Raw genomic sequence first — 13866 nt, 5'->3', positions numbered from 1 at the left:
CACATTAAGTGGATACCCATATTCATTTTATTTACATTTGAGGTCATTTTGTTATTCCAGTAGTAATTTTTTAAGTGCTTAATTCTTAATGTATAAACTTCTTTTACTATAATATGGACTATTGTTGATTCCATTTCACTGGTATAGTGGACTTTTAAAAGGGAGTTTATGTGTCATAGGTAGAACCATTTCCTGTGTTCTTTTTGTGTTTTAATTTTAGTTAGCTTGTGTTGCATAGGTAAATCAACTCGCTCTAAATCAACTAGCTCTAAAGAACTTGAACTTTACATCTTGAGGACCAGCTTTTCTCTGAGCCCTCTCATTGCTCTTAGCTTCAGTGAATCAAGTCGTGTTTCAAAGAAAGCTTTTTTTTTTTTTTTAAAGGAACTCACATTCTCACATTTTTTTTTACAAACATAGTTTTTTTTTATAAGGATTTTATTTATTCATTTGACAGAGATCACAAGTAGGCAGAGAGGCAGGCAGAGAGAGAGAGAGAGGAGGAAGCAGGCTCCCTGCTGAACAGAGAGCTTGATGCAGGGCTTGATCCCAGAACCCTGGGATCATGACCTGAGCTGAAGGCAGAGGCTTTAATCCACTGCGCCACCCAGGTGCCCCTCAATGAAAGCTTTTTTTGACAGATTTCTCCAGTTTTATGTAACATTTGTAGTTTGGTTATCAAATTAGGGTAAATATTAAACCAGAATAGAATGTAAGACCATATGAAGGCAATGTGTTAATAGTGTTATGAAAAATTTAAATAATTATCATGTTTGGTAATAATTTTATCAGCCAGCAAAGATCTGAATCAAGCTGTGAAATCGATTCAGAAGTGTTTTCTGACTTCATCCAGTTAAACTTTTATTCTAGTGTAGAATATACTCACAAAAAAAATATCAAAACAGTTACTTGTTTTAGTGATTGATTGAGTAGAAGGCAAACAGAAGTTAAAAATATACTTTCCCCAGCACATATAAACATGATAATTATCTTTTATTTTATGCTTGGGATAGTTTTGTTCTAATTTTGAAACAAAAAAAGTTCTTTAGCAGAGAGCTATTAGACCACTGAGAATTGAACACCAGCGCATGTGGTGTGTGTTAGAGTACTGTTGGTAATTTTACTGCTGCTAACTTAAAATCCTCAAGGGGGAGTTAATTACAGGAAAACCATTCTAAATATCAGTAAGCTGCATATTTTCCATGACAAGAGGTTTTTCAGTTGAGGTTGAACTATTCCAGAATCTGAGCTTGTAAAAATAAGTAAATAAATAAATTAAAGTGGGTGTTTGTATGCATACAGTAGACTTACAGTACTTCAAAAATTTTCATAAAATTTTATTTAATTCAAAAGTTAATTGTGTTTTAATATGTGTCGGCATGATGAGAATAAATTAAAAATTTTTAAAGTTGCTGTTGGATGGGATAACAAATTACACTTTGTGGTCATTTAAAATGAATGAATTTATTTATTGAGCTATTTTAAACCACTGTATATTGCTACTTGGCTTTCTCATTTTTTGCAAATGTTTGCAAATTAGAGGGTTTTTTTCTTTTTCTCTCTCCACCCCCTCCCCCCCTCCCCCCCGCCCTATGTAAGCTTGGTGTAGTGTGCTTTAGGACATGTATGGTAATAATCAGAGATAGTAATGAGCAAGGTATTGAATTTGGTTGTTTCTGATGTTTGTCATATCATATGCTCATCAAATTTATGTTTGGAAATGAGTATTTCTGTATTCTTAACTTATTACAATTTTGACTTAACCTTTTTTAAATGTACTGTGAGAAACAAGAATTATTGAACTAATCCATAAATTATATATATGTATTGATATTTGTATAGTGATTAAGATACTGGTACCATAATGCTTGGATTTCAATCCTGACTCTACTTCTCGCTAGAGTCAGGGAGCTGTGTTGCCTTGGGCAAGATATGTAACCTCTCTGAGCCTGTTTACCTGACAGGGAGAAATTAGCAGAGGAGAATTAAGTAAGTGAAGTCTTTTGAACACTCCCCAGCACATGGTAAATGTTATTTAATATTAGCATTATTATTATTTCTACTTTGAAGAAAGAAATGTACATCTAGAAAAAGACAATGTGACATTGATTTTGTACTAAAATCTGATTGGCAATTGTTAATTTATTATGATTTGCTTTATAAGAAAGTATCGAAGGTGGTGGTTTCTCTTGTATTGCTCAGTGACCAATTTATTTTTAACACTGATAGTAAATTGGAAGAAGATCTTGTTTGGGCTCAGGCCAGTGTTTATCATTTCAGAGTAACAAAATATAAATACTTGAAATACAGACAATGATATAACAACTTAATGTTATTTTCCTAAAAATTAGGGTTTTGGGGGTATATTTCTTTGTGGCTTAAAAAATAAAGGCATTTTAATTAGATACGTTAAATTTTTTCAAAGTATTTATTGAGACCTTCATATGGGTGCAGCATACTATGCTCGTTATTTGTGGGTATGAAGGAAAATAAAATTTGATTTACCCATAGAGGGTATTCCAAGCTAAATATAGAGAGCTTTATCCCATGACTTCCTTATTTACTATAAAGCCACTATTTGCTTTTAAAGTAGTGCCATTGGTATTTTACATAAATGATATTCTTTGTGAACTCACAGTGAATAAGATAAAAATAAACTTTTACCTTTATTATTATCCATAATCATACCTGTTAAAATCAAAGAAGCTTTGATTTGTGAAAACGTTTAGTAGCATACATGCAGTGTAACTATTTAGAAAAAATTATATAGATAAATATTAGTCCTGTTACTGCAAACATTATCCTTTCTGGCTTTGGGGCCCTAATGCCTAGGCAGAAACTGCAGTAGAGCAAAAAAGCCTCCCTAGCCATCTAATTTCCATATCAATAGCTCCTGCCTGGGTGGATCAGGTGCTTTGCCTCCTGGATTTCCCTAGCTGGAAGCCCCGGGGAATGTCAGTAGTATAGCAAAGATTCTCAACTTTCCCTTACATGACAGTACGAATTTTTAAAAATCACAATCCAAAACTTAGTACCTGCTTTTATGTATTTCTGAAGGAGAAAGCTGCTCAAAGCAGTGGGAGTTACCTTGGGGAGGGATATGGGGTTTTGAAGTCAGAATTTTGAGTTTCAGTGTTTTCTCCTTTCAGCTGCACCTCTGTTCCTCTTCCTGGTTCAGTTGTTGGCTGTAGTTGCTCCACGGAACTGCTTCATTCCCTAGATTTGGTGTACCCTTTTCTTCTTTCCTCTCCTTTCTGGCTATCTTGTCACAGTGGCTGGGTCTGGTGCTGCTGCTCTCCGCAGGCTGCTCCCGTTCTGGGCCTGTAAGACTCTTTGCCCAGATTTCTCTCCTTCTGGGCTTTCTGTTATGTTTAGCCCCCGGGGTGTCTTAGCCTTTTAGTTTAAACACATGGAGGAGGTAGCGTTTGAGCCTCCACTTAGTTTCCATCGTGTCTTACTCCTGGATATTTATAAAAGGACTGAAGTGGGGGTCTGGGTGGGGTGAAATGTGGGCAAAGGCAATATGAAGGTAAGAGGGAAGACTGGAGTAAAGAAGAGGGTGCAGCTTCTGAGAGCTGCTGTAGCTTTCTTGATGTCAGCCTTGGCTTCAGGATTGCACTTACATCTTCATTGGCTGTGAATCTCTCTCAGTTCTCTACCTCTGGATTCTCCTTCACAACCACTCCCTCACCATTACATAATGTTTTGGCAGTATAATCATTATTTGCAGAAATGATCAGCCCTTCTTATTTTTCAGTATCAAGTAGGTATTGTTTCCAAAACTGGGTTCTGATTTTTTTTCTGCTAATTTCCCCAAAATGTGCTGCCTTTGAACTCTCTCTTGCCCTAACTGTAAGTAAATAAATGGTTCGGTGAGCGGTGCAAGGGTCAGATTTAATGGGATTAGGGTGCTTGTTCAAGGTAACATTAGACTAGGCTTGGAGAATCACGTTTATCAGAAAGAACATGTGTACCATCCCAGTCACTTCCCCACCGTGGATGATTCTCTGTAAAAATGATTGACCATCTTTGGCCACCTATCCTTACCACACTTCCCTGCCCTTCTGCCAAAGTACTCTTCCCCAGAGCTGATGGACAGCTTTGTTTCCTTTTCATTTCAGCTGCAGATGAAGATATCCTTGCTAAAGGAAAACAGTCCATCAAGAGTCAGGCTTTAGGAAATCAGAACTCAGAAAACGAGATCCTCCTGGAAGGCGACGACGATACTCTGTCATCCGTGGATGAGAAAGATTTAGAGAATCTCGCTGGTAAATTCAGTGGTTGTGCGGATATTTCGGCTAGCTCCGGGCCAATAAGCATCTAATTACTTACTTTTTCATCTGTGACCGCTAGGACTACCAAGTTTACACCCACAATTACTTTAAACAAAGATTGCTTTTGTTCTTCCAAACATTTTCTCCCTATTCTTCAACACGGTTTCCCCTTTATTTTTCCATTCTTTTCAGTTTCTTTACCTTTCTCATCTTTTTCATTTATGAATAATTTTCACTGTAAAAGAAAAAAGTTTAAAAGCAGCAATAACAAAATTCCTTCACCCATGGGAGTTACTTAATGTCTATAAAATGAGAGCTATAAGTAAAATTTTGCCAATTGTTTTTTGTAAATAAAGCTTGGAGGCAGATGAGCTATTTGCTTTGATATACAGGTCTTAGTGAACATGCTGCATATATATTTAACTCTCTCAAAAAATCCATTCCAGGAATGCTATGGCTTTTCACAGGATCCACATATTTTACCTGGTGTAGGAATTTTGATTTGCACTCTGCAGATTTTCAGTTTTACTTCCCTTATGGGAAAAATTCTGTTGTTTAGCCTGAAATTTTAGTCATTCATTAAATGGCTTTCTTTTCTTTAATGCCTATGGCTCTCTCCCTCCAGGAGGAAAGTCAGAAAGATGCTACAGTCTCCATAGGTGAAAATTATGCAGCCTTCTTTTTTGATAATTTTAATTTAAGAGAAAAGACATCAAGAATTTTTCATTTAGTGATATGTCTGCATTCTGTGCTACCATGCAGTAAATTATAATGAAAAGCAAAAATAGATGATGGTGTCTTCTCGGATGACCATAAACCTCTCTAGAAAGTAAAATAAAATTAACTGGAGCACACTGTTAAGGGATTTGGGCTGGGCATTGAGAGTAGGTGGACACTGGTATTCTCTATCCTTTTCCTTCACATCTATTTACCCATTTCCTTCTCCTTTATTTTGCGTCTATTCTTGCTACTAGTAATACATTCATACAGTAATAGAGGTGAAAGGGGAGTTTAATTATATAATCTTGACAATGGCAATAGGATTAAGAAGTAATCCACACTAATAAAGTGGTGTGGGTTAGAAATGAAGTGGAAATTGTCAGGGGTCTTCTGTAGGACCTAGGCTGCCCTAGCTCCTGCAGCTGTCTGCTTACCCTGTAATTGAATGTCTGAGAGTGATTGAAAAAATGTTATTTCTTCTCAGGATTACATGCTAATGTACAGAGGGCAAAGGAGACAGCAAAAGAACACATAGCTGCTTATTTCATCCATTTATAGGGATGAGCTTTGGGAAATCATGGCTGTTCTGCAGCTATCTGCTGCCCATCTGCAAACACAATGTATTTGTACATTGGGAATAGAGGGCAAAACCTGCTCTGATCTCCGCAGAGCATCCCTTCTATTGTCCTACTGGCACACATTAAGATTGATGTGAGATTAAGGGCCAGCACCTTCTAACAATCGATGGAAATGTCGATTCATCTGAATTTTGAAACATTTATTCACCCATTGATTACCTGAATAGGTGTACCATGTTTATAGGCACTATATTAATTCAGAACTATAAGTGCCAATCTTCTGTTGTTGTTTTCTTCACCTACAGGATTTATACAATGAGGAGTTGATGGGATTTCAAATTCTTACTCTTTCACTCTCTAACTAAATATGTATATGTGTGTAATATAATTATTACTTTTTGTCCTTTATTTTAGGTTTAGCTCTAATATACTTTATGCTCCTCTATCTGTAGTGAATCTATTGTTTTCAGTAGCAGGCTGATTTGTCTCTTTGATAAGCCCTGTGGAGATTTGATTATTCCAATAAAAATTCATTCACTTGGAAACCCACCCTCCAGCTGTTTACTCCCAGAGTCCCTGAACTACACTAATATTAGATTTGGAAGCATTGAACAATATTTAGCAGTGGAAAGGCAGGCTTAGAAAAGAAGTATTTTTACCAATTTTTCATGGGGTAAAGTTGTTATGGAAGAGGTTTTGTGTCAACCTGGCACAAAATCTTTATCAGAGAATATGGTGTAACGTTTCTCACTTCACTAATAAGCTAGTGATCTTTGTCGTAATCATACTTCAGCCAAACTAAGCTAACCTCTGGCCTTGGAAGCCCATTGAGCCTTCCTTGCTCCTGGTTGTTGTTCCATGTTGTTGCATAGCCTGAGGCTTGTTTTCTAAATGCAGTGTGGAAGGACTTATTTAGGCAGAGCCACCTTCTTACCAGGAGGTTAGACCAAAGCTTTGCAGACTCCCTGTGAAATAATTGCATCCTGGTTTGCTGTTATCATTAACCACCTACTATAAATTTCTTAGTATGAGAATCCCAGTAACTTTGCATTTTCAGAGGCAGCTTTGGGGTAGACAGAATTTGTAAGTGTGGACAATTTGGCAGAGATTTTGGTGCCAGAGGTGAGAATTTGAAAAGACAATTTCTGCTTGAATCTACTAGATTTTTAAAAAAATGTCATCCCATTGTGTGGCTTGTGTTTTGGTTTTGGCAGGTCCTGTTAGCCTGAGCACACCGGCTCAGCTTGTGGCCCCCTCTGTTGTAGTAAAGGGCACTCTTTCTGTCACCTCCTCCGAACTCTATTTTGAGGTGGATGAAGAGGACTCTCACTTCAAGAAAATCGACCCCAAGGTGAGAAGAGGAGGAGGAGTGGGTTTCACTTTAAAGCATTTTTTTCCTATGATGGGATGGTGGGCTGCTGTTGGGTAGGATTGGCATTTGTAAAATCGGACAGATTTAGTTTGAATTTCTTGCTGAACTGCTTCTGTCTGTATGCAAGACTACTATATTGTTTAGCTTATGATTCCCTTACCAGCAAGTTAGATTATTGAAGTTCATTTAGATTCAAAAACAATTTTCACTTAATTGCGTTTATCATTAGCTCATTCCGGGGTTGGGGGGAACTACGGGGAGTATTGTCCATAAATATATTTTGCCACAAAGATTCCAGGGTGAATTAAGCTACAAAATTCAGTGAGGTTGAGAGTGAAATTATTTTGTTTAGCCTTTATATTTTCTGGATATAATACCAATATATCACTCTTCTTGCTTTGTCCTCATGACTTACTACTCTGTTGTGCACGCAAGCATGTCTTATGTGTGTGAGATACCTCTGTTTCCCATTACCTACAGTCGATTTTACAAGGCACTGCATAATTTCCTATTCTTAAATGAAAATGTAATTTCCCCTTTAAAATGTATTTCTGATTACTTTTCAGACCTTGGCAACTTTATTTTACTAAGAAACATTTGTGGCATAGCCATAAAGCCAAATCTGGGTTTATTTCATGAAAGTGAATGGTAGAATTTGTTCTGATAGGAAACAGTCTCTTTTAAAATGAGCAAAATAAGCAACCTGTAGAAGAGAAGTGACTTAAAAATGAAATTACTATTTCAGCTTGTGTGAACACACATATTTTGAGTTTATTGGTAGGAAGTTCTTTGGTAATGTAATCATGTGAATTATTAAATTTTAGTGATTTTGAAGTATTTCAAAGCAGTCATTGATGAAAATGGTGTAATTTTATTTAAAACTTTACAAACAAATCATCTCTTGTCTTACATGTGTTTCTAGCGTTTTGTTTTGGAATTGCTGCCTTTATTAAGATAAGATTTGGTAGACCGTATGAAAGGAAGGCTACGTTGGAAGTGATTGTTTTGAACTTGTTAATTCAGCCAATTCAATATAGAGAAAACTTTGTGAAATTATATCAACTGGAAAAATTTCCTACTTTGTTGCATGGTTCTGCTATCTGAAATTGTATTTTAGTTTCTTTAGGAAATGAAGGTAACCAGAATTACTTAAACTCTCTAATTTATGGTACTTTGTATGTTTGAGAGGTTGAAATTTAATTCAGAATGTTCTATTATACTTTTGGACGTATGTGGCCTAGAATCTAAACTGTGATGTAATTTAAAGGTGTCTAACATAATTGTTCTCAAGATTAGGATCTCTGCCAATCTTTGCAGTAAGGCTCTTTAAAGTTATTTAGTCCTTTTGAGAGAACTTAAAACTTTTATTTCTCTCTGATTTTATTCTTTGCAATATCATTAAATTAATTTTTCCCCTATTGCTTGTGCAGTACAAAGCTCTTTTAGCTTAATTACAGCATTTGTCTTGTACCCCTGCATTCTGCCTAGTGTTATGGAAATCAAAGTTTTGCTAATTTATATTCTTAAAATTTTTCAATTATTGAAAGAAATTTTTATTTTGTGTAGATGTTGGTGCTTTTAGGTATTTTGTAAATGAGGATGCTTGTGTTGTGGCAGTGTTTTTCTTTTTTTGTTGGTGATACCTGTGTTAAATAAGATAGGGGGAAAATTGCCGAATGTGGGGAATTTTTGTTCTTCTTGTCAGGACTTAAAAACTTCTTCCTGGGGTAGCTGGAGGGAGATAATGTCTCATGCTGTAAATACTTGTGTGCATAAGGAAAAAAAGGTCATTTTAAGATGTCATTTTTATCTTTTAAACTAAACATTGTACCCCTTAAATGACTTCTTTGTAAATGTGAGCATCTACTACTTGCTTTGAAAATGTTCCTAAAAATCAGAACATTTTCCCTGGAGAATAGTTCATTTTTATTATTTAAAAAAAAAATCAGTATTTTTGTCTGAACCACTTAGTATTACAGTGAGTTTGTTTTACATCTATAGGAAGTGAGATCAGAAAAAGATACAGTATTGGTTGAAAGAGTAGAGATTATTTCAGAAATGATAAGATCAAAGTTTATATTTCTAAAACAAAATTATTTTTACTAGGAAATTTTTACCAGGGAATCTGAGAACTTAAGCCTCTTTTGTCAAGTGAACTCTAGGCATCAGAGCCCTGAGTACTTTCCTTGTTTTTATCCATCTCTGCTGTCCTGCCATCATCCCTCCATATGCTCCCTCCCCCATGCAAACTTCTACCTTAGCTCTTTAAAATTCCTTTTTAGAACACTTTTGCCTCCATCTCTCCTTCATGGATTTTTCAATAAATTAAAAACTGGGCTAATTCAAAGAATAAATTTTAAATGTTAAAGGGTAATATCTGACATATTTCTGTACCTGTGACCCATTATTAGCATATCTCATGGAGTATATTGAAGACAATATAAAGAAGACAATCCAAACCAGCTCCTTTAGGATGCTTTCAGTTTTACTCATTATTTTATTTTTAACTGTTATTTCCTTGTGTTAAAAAGAAACCTTTGTTAATTTAGATGAAGTGTTAAAACAAGTACATTGGATTATTACCTTAGAAAAGCAGAAGGAGTAATGTCCTTTTTCTGTAAGTAAATTATTGAAACAGTTATTTTTCTTTGGTCATAAAAATGGTATTAAACCTTTTTTGTTTCAATTGCCTGTAAGCACCTTCTGAATAATTCTGGGAATTTGGCAAATAGTGGTCTTAATTATGGCATTTATAACTAAACCTTAAAAAACTGAAGTAGTTTCTAAATCTGGATTGTTCATATGACCATTTGCTGGGGAAAAGGAATATTGTTGCAACCATTTTATTCTTTTTTGGTATGGTTGATTGACTTGTTAAGTTTTCATTACTTAAAGTTCCAAGAGGACAAATAATTGAAAGCAAAGTATTAACTGATCATGTTAACTATCAAGAAAAGATCCATGAATATTGCCTTTGTTTTTCAGACTCAGAGTTGATTTTTTAAAAGTATGATGTAAGAAAGCAAATCTCTTAATTTTTAATGTGAAATCAATTTTTTCTATTTTAAACATTAGGACCAAAATCTCTCCTTCCACACAAAAATCTACTTTTTTCAAGTGTGAAGAAAGCTATTACTTTAAACCTCAAAATTTGCAGAACAAACATAGTTGGGTAAAATCAATATTTTCTCTTTTCCAAGGATTGGGAGTGGGGGGACTTGTATGGTTAAATCTACAAAAAGGGCTGTATTTGTAAATTTTGAAAATTAGAGTTCCAGTGAAAGCTTCTTTTACATTTAGTTCCTGAAGTTCACATCCTTACATTGTAAATTATCAATTATAATATCACCTGCCTTCATTTAAGAACAGTCCACAGTCAATTACAATGTAAAGTAATATTTTTATTACTGTTTTCAACAAGACTGCTTAGGGTGAGGGTAGAGGTGCAAGAAAGGGAGGGGCACAATCTGACATTGGCACTGAGATACATTTAACATCACCAAAACTTTTTTTTAAAAGAGAAATTTTACATATAATTAAATACTTTTTCTCACTTGGTGACAACATTCAGGCAACCCAGAACAAAATGAAATGAGAGGAAGAGGAAGAGGGAAAGAAAGAAGATGAGCTGGGGGAGAAAGGAGAAAGGGAGAGAAGGAAAAGAGGAGAAACTACTATACATTGATTTGAAAATGTACCTTGGGTTTCATTTTGTGGTGGCAAAGCCCGATTGCTTCTTTTGTGTGACCTTTTAAATTCACATTGTTTGGAAGAAAAAACGATCACTTTTGTGCAAGAATGTGATTTTGTTTGTTTGGTTGGCTGGTTTGCTCTCTTTTTGTTTGCTTGTTAATTAACGAAGGTCTTGTGCCTGCTTCCTGTTTCTTTCAGGTGGCTTATGTAAAAGTTTGTGTCCGGAGTTTCTGCTGTTTGACATAGCTGAGTTCTGTGTGTTGTGTGTAAGAGAGCATTCCCATTTGTGTCGCTTTTCAAGCAGTCCCCAGCACCCTATAGTTTGTCCAGGCTTTTGGGATTGGTGAGAATTTCCCTGGCCAACCTCCAGGTCTGCTTGGCAGCGCTCTCCAGGGCCGAATGGGGCTTGCCCTGAAAAAGGTCGAGGTTGGGCAGAAAGTAGTGAGGGCAGCGGCGGCACTGCAGGCAGGAGATGAGCTGCAGCAGGATGCCGTTGAGCCGATCGCCTAGGCACGCCTCGTCCCAGTCCGTTTCCCGCGGGTGTTTCTCGCACTCATACAGCAGCAGCGTCTTCATGTGGTAGTTATTGAGCGGCTGGCCTGGCAGCTCCAGGTGGCGGTCCCGCAGCGTCTTCAGAACCGAGAGACACTTGTTTCGGCAGCCGCCCATCAGCAGGCGATTCTCAGCCTCCCCGAACTGTAGCACCCAGGCATCGCTCTCCGCAGAGCTCTGCTTGCCCGTCAGTGAGTAGCACTCCTTCGACAGCAAGTTGAACCCTTCGGCCTTGACCTCCGCCACTCGATTGGGGCCGGGCCACGGGATATGGGGCATAGGCCACTGTGCCGCGCTGCGAGGCCAGATACCGGTACACTTGAACGCAGGGGTGATTTGCACCACATAGCGCTCCCTGATGCGCAACTTGACCTCGCTGGTGTCTGCGATCATCTTGACCACATCCCGATAGCTGCACTTGTCCACCGCCTGAGCCACCAGGGTCTGGAAACGTGAGCGGATCTTGCGCGCTGAGAGGTAGCCGGACGCCGTGATGAACTCGACCCAGAGAGACATGCTCCGCTTGCGTCCATCACTCAGTTTGAGCACGGCGCAGCCGGGCAGGGAGCCGTCGTCCACGAAGTTGAAGACGCCCATCTGGTTTAGGTAGAGCACCACCTCGAATTCCGTGGGCGAGATGACCTCCAGCCCCTCGTAGCGGGCATCGATCTCGCTCAGGGAGCTGATGAAGCGAGGCTCCTGTACCTCCACTTCCTTTAGCACGTCCGAGACCACCTTACAGACCTCTCGGATGGTCTTGGCGATGGCCGCCTTGCGCGCTTGGCAGCGCTCAGTGTAGTATTTATTGAGCTGGTAAACCAGCTTGGCCTGAGCGGCGATCATGTTGGGGCACAGGTCCGGGCTATACACCGGCGTCTCGCAATACGTTGAGGGATCCAAGGCTCACACAGTGGTGGTGGCCCTGCGGCTGGCAAAAGAGGCGTCGCGCTCCCCCTAAGCCCCACTTTCGCTCTTAGTTTCCACCTGGACTGACCGGCTGACAAAACAGCCGGCTAGCTCGCTCTTTCCCCTCTTTAGGAACCCTTTCTTCTTCTCCAGAAATAAGTAAAAAAGGTAATCTTTGACGAGGAAAAGTACCTGCTGGGACTTTTTTGCTTGATGTGTAAAATAAAGATGTGCTTGTAAGAGAGATGAAGAGGGGGTGGGGGAAGAGGGAGGTGAGAGAAAAATTCAGGTTACCAAGAGGTGAGGCTTAGATGCCTGCAGTTGAGATTGCCCAGAAATCTGGAAATAAGATCTTTTAAGTGCCAAAGTAAATTTAAAAATAAAAGCGAAACATTCAGTGTTTCATTCTTAAACTTCTCTCCCACGCTGATAGGACTTCTTCACTCAGCGTAGGTAAGTGCCTTTTTCCTCACCCTCCCCCAAATGGAAGGTGAAAGACGTAATTAAGGTCCAGAGAGCAGTGAAGTGCAGCTCAGTCCGAGGCACACTTGGAGGTTTGCAGACGCCCCGCACTTTCAGCGTGATGGTCTGGTGTCTTCTCAGGGGTCCTGTTGTAGCGGTTTTCCTCTTTCCTACTGGAGGCGTTGTTTGGACTGGGTTTGTTTGTTTGCAGTGGCTTCTTCTTGTCTTTCTCTAGGTGCAAACCGCTGAAAGTTGTTTGGTATTCATTTCTGCTTCGTAATTTATAATTTTGGCCCTCACAGAATCTATTTTAGTGTGACGAAGTCCTTGCTTGCGTTGCATCTGGGGTTTAGTTATAAGGATTCAGGGTTTTTTCTTCTCCTCCCCCTTTAGGTTGCTTGTGCAGATTCCACTTTCTGAGTCGTCTCTCCCTCCTCCCCTCCGACGTCCCTCTCCTTTTCCCTCTCCCTCCCTCTTTTTCTCTCTCCCTCCCCCTCCTTTCTCTCTCTCTCTCTTCTTCTCTTTTCTCTCTTCTCTCTTCTCTCTCTCTCTCTCTCTCTCTCTCCCTCCCTCCCTCCCTCTCCCTCTCTCCCTCTCCCTCTCCCTCTCTGCCTTGCTGTTTCCTGGAGTTATTTAGTTTATGAATGGTCCAGGGCCATCATGAGGGGGGTGGAGCTTCAGTTCCTACAATCGCTATCCGAGCTGTCAGTGCTTTAGCCAATCCGAGAGAGAAGACAGGCATGCTTGGCAGACAGTAGCCGCGACCGCTGCACTTGATAAAGAAAGGGGGTAAAGAGAGAAGTAAGAAAATAGGAGGAGATAGTAGAAGTCAAATGCTCACACACATTTTACAGCCCCCTTCTTTATCCTCTCCTCTTATCTGTTGCAAGGAAGAAAAAGAGTCTATATAGAAGGGACTTCCTGGAGGTGGCTGGAATAACGCGAGAGAGTAGCAGTGGTTGAGAAAGGTTCACTTTTTTTTTCTTCCTACCAACATTGTGCAGAAGGTGCAAACTCTGACAAAATTACTTTTGCTTGAAGGCAAATAGAAGGAAGACGGGCAATCTTGGAAAGAACCTACATTTTTCTAGATTTTCTCCTCTGGCAAACTCTCCCTCCCTTCTCTTCCCCTTCTCCCCCATTGCTGCCAAGAACTAGAGCAATTGCTGTATGTGTGCACCAGTTGGGGTGTGTGTGTGGAATGGATATGGGGTGAAGGTTTATGACCATAAATCTCTTTTCAGTAATCTCCATATCCTGTTGAAAAATGGGGCAGGGTAAAAATAGTGCAGGCACCTTGTTTGATAAT

General features: G+C 39.0%; 2 protein-coding genes across 4 annotated transcripts in view; one reads left to right on the top strand and one right to left on the bottom strand.

Annotated features, from left to right (window-relative positions):
• The window catches only part of LRBA (LPS responsive beige-like anchor protein), a 731121-nt gene that overhangs the window by 443712 nt on the left and 273543 nt on the right, over nt 1-13866 (top strand). For all 3 annotated transcript variants that reach the window (XM_032332488.1, XM_032332486.1, XM_032332485.1), the window contains 2 exons: nt 4122-4268; nt 6787-6923. In XM_032332488.1, coding sequence (XP_032188379.1) covers nt 4122-4268; nt 6787-6923 — 284 coding nt within the window. The remainder of the gene's footprint in view (nt 1-4121; nt 4269-6786; nt 6924-13866) is intronic.
• MAB21L2 (mab-21 like 2) lies at nt 10325-13055 on the bottom strand. The gene has a single exon (XM_032332499.1). It carries the CDS (start codon nt 12030-12032, stop codon nt 10953-10955), a length of 1080 nt encoding a protein of 359 aa, XP_032188390.1. The 5' UTR covers nt 12033-13055; the 3' UTR covers nt 10325-10952.

This window comes from Mustela erminea, chromosome 2, assembly GCF_009829155.1.
Source record: "Mustela erminea isolate mMusErm1 chromosome 2, mMusErm1.Pri, whole genome shotgun sequence".
Lineage (NCBI taxonomy): Eukaryota > Metazoa > Chordata > Mammalia > Carnivora > Mustelidae > Mustela > Mustela erminea.
The sequence above is the reverse complement of the archived record's forward strand: the minus strand, read 5'-3'. Positions and strand labels throughout refer to the sequence as shown.

Bases quoted from the DNA above. Each gene is read 5' to 3' on its own strand.
- MAB21L2 (XM_032332499.1), bottom strand. From the start codon at position 12,032: ATGATCGCCGCTCAGGCCAAGCTGGTTTACCAGCTCAATAAATACTAC.